Raw genomic sequence first — 7,257 nt, 5'->3', positions numbered from 1 at the left:
ATATATATATATATATATATATATATATATACAGATAGATAGATAGATATTTATTTATATTATTTGGGTTATATTTCAAATGTAGGCAACAGAATGATGGACTGGGATGAAAGCGTGGCCAAGATCGACAGACCAAATAAATGAATTTTTTAAAAACGCTCGCAAAATAATGTATTCTACTTCCTGAACTTATATCTAAATGATTTCCTAGTTCTTATGATTACATCGGTTCCAGTACTCGACTGGTACTTATTTTACCGACTCCAAAAAGATGAAAGGAAAAGCCAACGTAGGCAGAATTTGAATTGAGAATGTAAAGAGATGGAAGAAATGCCGCTAAGCATTTTGTCCTGTGCGGTAACGATTCTGCAAGCTCGCCGCCTTAATTTTGAAAAATAATGAATTTATTAAAATAACTTTGTCATTAATCTACATCATTTAAAAACGAGAAGTTTTGTGTCAGAGTCCCAGATGCGGTTTTAGGCGAGTATCCAAAAGTAATAATGTAGTGGAATAAGATTGAATCTTCGAAATCTTTTAGTGGTGCGCACTCCACCTGGTTAATAACTGTCTTAAAATCACATCCAACGATTTAACAAAAAAGAAAAGACGAAGAAAAATGTATGGATTCACTAGTTAAGGTACTATTCTTAGATACACTATGCACGATAGAAAGATTGGATGGTCTCAACTGTAGTATATTCTGTTGGTGTTCCTCTATAAAAGTTTGTCTGGTGCTCAAGAAAATAGATTACAAGAACTGATGGGAGAAGCTATTGTGTATGCGTGTAGATAGACATACAGGAGAAACATACTTTTGATATTTATTTTAGTCTACTCTCGTATTTATTTAAAAGATTTGGAGCTTTGAAGCCCAGATGAGATTGGATATAAGTTCTAAAGACATATTTGCTGCCCTATGTTTTTTTTGTTTTTTTTTTAAAGAGATCATGGAATTGGAAATTGAAGTTTAACGTTTTTACTTCCACTGACTGACATACTGTCATGTGTTTTTTGACCATCCTACTATTACTCATCTGTCATTCTGCCCCTCTTAGTAGCTAGTTTACTTTGGTAATTATAGAGAGGCATAGTATTTCATCATATGATTTTCCGTCCTCTTTTCATATTTGTAGCTTCTTTGTCTTGGATATTAGAATATCTTTATCACCAATACAAAACGGTATAGAGATTATGCTCAATGTGTATTCAGTTTGTGACCCCAAATTTGACTCGTTCACTCTTCAAATTGTGTCAGTTGTTGGACTTGTGCTGGTACTGGAGCACCACCTTAAATGTACTTTTTTTAAAAAATTTTATTCTTTTATAGTTGATCAAATCGATCCTTGTACTTACTTTGTTATTTATTCTGTTGCTGTCTTTTTTGCCGAAACACTAAGTTATGAGGACATAAACAAACCATCTATTGTTAAGTGGAGAAGGACAATCACATTCACCCAACACACAAAATGAGCTTCTGACCGTTTCTGTCTAGCATATGTACTTATAAAGCAGTGGTTCTCAACCATTTTTTGCCTATGGACCCTGTTGGTCCTTATTGTACTCTACTGAAACCCCATGTTATAAAAAAAGAAACCCTGTTATATTTTTATAACTAAAAATTATTAAGAAGTTGTATTTTAAAAATTGTTAAAATATTGGCAGAGGTAAAGAATATGTACACCTCCCATTTTTGGCGTAACAAAAACCCTAACCTTAAACATCAGGTGTATGTATTCTTTCACCAAAATATTTCATGTATTGTAGATGTATAACTAATTTATTGCTCATAAGCTTTAGCAACAAAATCTTATGTGGGACCCCCAAGGGTCATATGGACCCTGGTTGAGAACCACTATTTATAATGCATTGGTTGGCTCAAGGCTATGCCTGAAGTGCCATGCAGTAGAACTGAACTTGGAACTTGCATAGTTGTGAAGTAAACTTTTTAACCACGCTGCCATATCTGCTCCTATTACAATCATGTCACCCTACATTTTTTTTTATATATATACAGGGGTTGGACAAAATAATGGAAACATGTAGCATCATAATTTTGAAATATCTATAAAACCGTCAAAAGCTTGTTTATTTTTATGCTTTTTTGATTTATTATTAGTGTTGCTTAATATGCTTTGCTAAAATTGCTGTTTCTTTTCAAATATCATCAGAAAAAAGTAATTAAAATTCATTAAAATGACAGATCTGTCGGACTTTCAAAGAGGTCAAATTGTTGGTGCTCGTATGGCAGGCACTAGTATAATGAGAACAGCTGAAATGTTTGGTATATCGAGAAGTACTGTCTCGAAAGTAATGACAGCCTTTGAGAAAGAGGGAAAAATCTCCTCGTCAAAATAAAACTCCGGAAGAAAACCAAAACTTTCAGATAGGGACCATCGGACTCTTACACGAATTGTTAGAAAGGATCAGAAAAGTACAGCTCTCAAAATTACTGCAGAGCTTAATGACTACCTTAAGAACCCAATTTCCACAAAAACTGTTCACCGGGAGCTGCACAAAGTCGTCCTTTACCTTATATCCTATCACCAGTCGAGTATACATGTGGAGACAACCAAAAGAATCATTTGACCCAGACTGCCTTCTTCCAACTGTTAAACATGGAGGAAGATCTGTGATGATCTAGGGGCTATATCTTGGAAATCCACTGGCCCAATTGTTTCCCTTCATGGCAGAATTAATAGTCAAGACTATTTAAGCATTTTATCTGATCAAATTCATCCTATGTTTGTGAAACTGTTTCCGGAGGGAAACGCAATCTTTCAAGACAAGATGATAATGCACCAATTCACACTGCTAAAGTTGTTACTGAATGGCATTAGGAACATTCTAGTGAAGTTGAATATCTTATCTGACCACCACAGTCCACAGATATCAATATTACTGAACATTTATGGTGCATTTTAGAAAAACGAGTAAGGAGTCGATATCCTCCACCATCATCACTACAAGAACTGGAGACTGTTTTAGCTGAAGAATGGACAAAAATTCCTTTGGAAACAATTCAAACATTATACAAGTTCATACCTCATAGAATTCAAGCTGTAATTACTGCCAAAGGTGATCCTGCCCCATATTAAAATAAATTTGTTTGAAATTTTAAGGTGTTTCCATTATTTTGTCCAACCCTTGTATATATATATTCTGGGAATACATATGGGAAGATTTTACTGAGAATTTCCACTCCTCAAAGTATTTGAGGCAAGTTGTCTCTCATAGTGAGTGCTATAGAAATAGACTCATGTACACTGAGTTACTCTGACTTCTGGATCTATTTGCAATCTTTTTGTTTTGCTTCACTTTATTTAATTGCAAATGTCTGTGAGGAATAGATGAACACCACAAGTCACTCCATTTTAATATATTGCACTTCATTTTCACTAGTTGGAAATATGTATCAGTGATCTAGAGGATTAGAATGTTATTATCCTTAGAAATAAATGTTCCTAATCTAAATCCAGTTTATTGTATACATATCCAAGATAAGACACCTAATAGAGAACAAATCAGTTGAAATGAAGTGTACGTAGTATAAGTAATGAAAAGTCTTTCAACTAATGATGATGTTAAGAGTCCAAAGTATTCTCTTATTAACAACTCATTTCAGACATTCTAGATATTTAATTTAAAATGTACAATGGAAATACTGAAGATTAAAGTGATAACAACAGGCTTGAGACAATGAACAAAACATCCACATGGTCACTTACAACAGCTAATTCTTCCTCGAATCACATCCTCTTAAATAAAGAGGTCTTATTAGATAAGTCCTAGATAATTTACATCTGAATAAAAGACAGTTGTCATATCTGAATACTTTGATCATATCTGCTCTATCAAGACTGTTTTAATTTACAATAAGAACAGGCTTAGTTCTACTGCAGTATGAACTCAGAAACACAAGACATAAGGCTAAGATTATATAAAAAGCAAGATATAAGTAAAGAGCTACTGTAAATCGGTATCACAGAAGTGACTGGCCTTAAGTTATCTACTCATGGGAAACTAAATGTTACTACACTAATGTAAGCATTAAAAATTTAATTAAAAATAATTAGGCCATGAGGACAATATTAGACAATGACTAACATTATGTTAATTATGCATAAATTTCGCTGCCATTTTTACCTAATTAATGATGAGAGGATCATCATATTATTTATGATTAGGCTTGGAAATTAGCATATTTTACACAATAAATTACTGAAATTACTCAGTCTGTTCATTTCTATTAAAAAAATTGTCAAGTTAATGTTACTGAATTTAAAGCTGTGAGAGCATTACTCAAAAAATTGTTTCACCATCTCTCAATGTCTCATATCATCATTTAACATCCGTTTTCCATGCTGGCAAAGGTTGGATGGTTTGACAGGAGCTGGCCAGCTGAAGAGCTGCCCAGGCTCCTTGCCTGTTTTGGCATGGTTTCTACAGCTGGATGCCCTTCCTAACGCCAACCACTTTGTGTACCGGGTGCATTTACATGGTGCCAGCACCCACAAGATTAGGAACACTTGGCTGGAGAGGGATGCAGGGGACATGCCTGTATGCAAGGACAACCACGATTTTACTTAGTTTGATGTCTTCTGAAGTACAGCAAACTGTCATTCCCTCTGTGAGGCCCAACATCTGAAGATCCTTTCTCACCACTTCATCCCACATCTTCCTGAGTCTACCCCTTTCACATGTTCCCTCCATAATTAGAGATTGGTATCTTTTGATGCAACTGTCTTCATTCATATGCATTACATGACTGTACCAGCACAGTCTTCTCTCTTGCACATTACATTTGATGTTGTTCCTAGTTTTTATCTCAAATCACTTACACTCGGTCATATATGCACACTGACATTACCAAGCCATTGGAGCATACTGGCTTCATTTTATTCAAGCCTTCGCAGATCCTCAGTAGTCACAACCTATATCTCACTGCCATGTAGCATAGCTATTCGTACACAGGCATCATGCAATCTGCCTTTCACTCTGAGGGAGTGGCCTTTCATACTAACAAAGCTCTCTGAACTGTGCTCAGCCTATTCTTATTCTAGCAGCTATGCTTTTGGAACAATTTCTACCACTACTAACTTAGTCACCTAAATAATGGAAACTGTCTACTACCAATCTATGGAAACATCTGAAAATACTTTTGCTTGCCTTCCCTACCTCATACCTGGTTGAATCTGGATTCAACCATGTTGGAACTTTATTTTCCCATAAAAGAATTGGACTGGGTGTAATACAACGAGGAGACTTGCGGCTAAAGTTGACAAGTTTTAAACTGAATGTATCTGCACTAGCTGCATCGCACCAGACACATGGTTCTCTTTAACATGTCTTATTCTTTTCAGTTATAATACAATCATTAATTATTTTTGCATGGGTAGTTCTGATCAGTGGTTCATTTGGGGAAAATGAAAATCAGTGTAAAAGAAAGCGCAAGTTTCCAGAAGTTAATCTGTCTGCATAATATAGAGTTAACATTAAAATTTTATTCACACTAATGGCAAAACTAAACCTACAATAAGGGATTTGTAAACAATCGCATATTTAGTCCAAACGGCACTAACAGGGCAACGAGTCTACGATATAGTATGTCAAATGATACGGGGAGGGGGGGTCCTAGGGGATTTTGTGTTGGGGGTTTTGTACACAGGTGGGCGATGGAGCATTTTTTGGCCGATTGGTGGGCGATATTGCAATTTGGCGCGAAAAGTTTAGGAAATACTGATGTAGAGGTTCCTTTGTTTGATTTGGTCTCAGTTTCATTCAACATCTATTTCCATGTCATTAACATTACCTCTATTAAGTGTCCTTCTTTCTTTGGTTAACCTCCAGTTTACTACATGTTGTTTTACACCTATTACACCATTTTGTTTTTCATTTTTGTGACCGGATATTAACGTTGAGTTTTTGGATCCTGTGATTTTGGTCGTGTGAATTTTCCGAGTCCTCTCTCCTCACCCTCATTCGCCAGCGCGCATTTCTTTTTTTCATATCCGTTTACTGCATGTTGTTTTACACCGATTACACTAAATTTTTTGTCATTTTTGTGACCGGGTGTTAACGTTGAGTTTTCAGATCCTGTGAGTTTGGTCGTGTGAATTTTCCGAGGCCTCTCTCCTCACCCTCATTCGCCAGCGCGCATTTCTTTTTTTCATATCCGTTTACTGCATGTTGTTTTACACCTATTACACTAATTTTTTTGTCATTTTTGTAACCGGGTGTTAACGTTGAGTTTTCAGATCCTGTGAGTTTGGTTGTGTGAATTTTCCCAGTCCTTTCTCCCGTGCCGCCCATTCGCCAGCGCGCATTTTTTTTTTCATATTCATTTACCACGTTTTACACCTATTACACTTTTTTCATTTTTTGCTCGAGTCAAAAACTGGAGGTTAACCCTCTCTTCCTTTTGTTTAACTAAAAAGATAAATTAATTTACATCTTTACAGAAGACGGTCAAGCAACATCATTTTCAACACCTCTAAAACAGCAAGTTAATTTACAAAGAATTCGAGACCGGGCAGAGGTACGTATATTAAATTACTTGCATTAGGTTTGTTAACCCTTTAGCATTCAGATTACTCTGTCAAATGTAATACTTTTAAATTAATTGTACATTATCTTGTAACTTTGAGATTCTGTTGATGTGATTTTTATTTTTAGAATGACCTTGTAGGGTAGGTGTGAGAGGCCAGATATAACCAGTTTGAACATAAAATGAGTAGAATATTTTGGCTGGATTTTTCTGGTTTAAATGCTAAAGGGCTAATTGAATTATTTGCTGAGATATGCACAGTCATCTTATGTTCATTTCACAGTCAAATGGTTACAGGTTCAATCTCACTGTGCACTTCAGTGGGCAAGTGTTTTACTTGGTAGACCTAATCCATTGCTTACATTGAACTGGCTAACCAAGCATTTTAGTGTCTTTAGCAGAATCCACTTTGTTGAAAGCATCTGAACCAAGTCTCTGATTTGAACATAACTTGATACTCTAATGCTTTGATTCACACTGCAACAACTCATGGATTATGGTTTCTTCTTCCCTTTCCTCCCTCCATCTGTCTTGGGAGGTTATAATCAACATCATTTCTCTTCTTGATTAAGCTGTCTAAAAAAATCATATATTGGTAAACATGTTACCAACATATACCTATTTTCAATTAGTTGTACAATAATCCTACATCCATCTTCTTTCCTTTATATTACCCTAATATTATCTTATTCTCCTTTATTTATATATAT

General features: G+C 35.4%; 1 protein-coding gene across 2 annotated transcripts in view; it reads left to right on the top strand.

Annotated features, from left to right (window-relative positions):
* LOC106877085 (sterol O-acyltransferase 1) overlaps window positions 1-7,257 on the top strand; it is an 87,635-nt gene that overhangs the window by 27,684 nt on the left and 52,694 nt on the right. For both annotated transcript variants that reach the window (XM_014925870.2, XM_014925871.2), the window contains exon 3: window positions 6,462-6,538. In XM_014925870.2, coding sequence (XP_014781356.1) covers window positions 6,462-6,538 — 77 coding nt within the window. The remainder of the gene's footprint in view (window positions 1-6,461; window positions 6,539-7,257) is intronic.

Source organism: Octopus bimaculoides, chromosome 1 (assembly GCF_001194135.2).
Source record: "Octopus bimaculoides isolate UCB-OBI-ISO-001 chromosome 1, ASM119413v2, whole genome shotgun sequence".
NCBI classification, from domain to species: domain Eukaryota; kingdom Metazoa; phylum Mollusca; class Cephalopoda; order Octopoda; family Octopodidae; genus Octopus; species Octopus bimaculoides.
The sequence above is the reverse complement of the archived record's forward strand: the minus strand, read 5'-3'. Positions and strand labels throughout refer to the sequence as shown.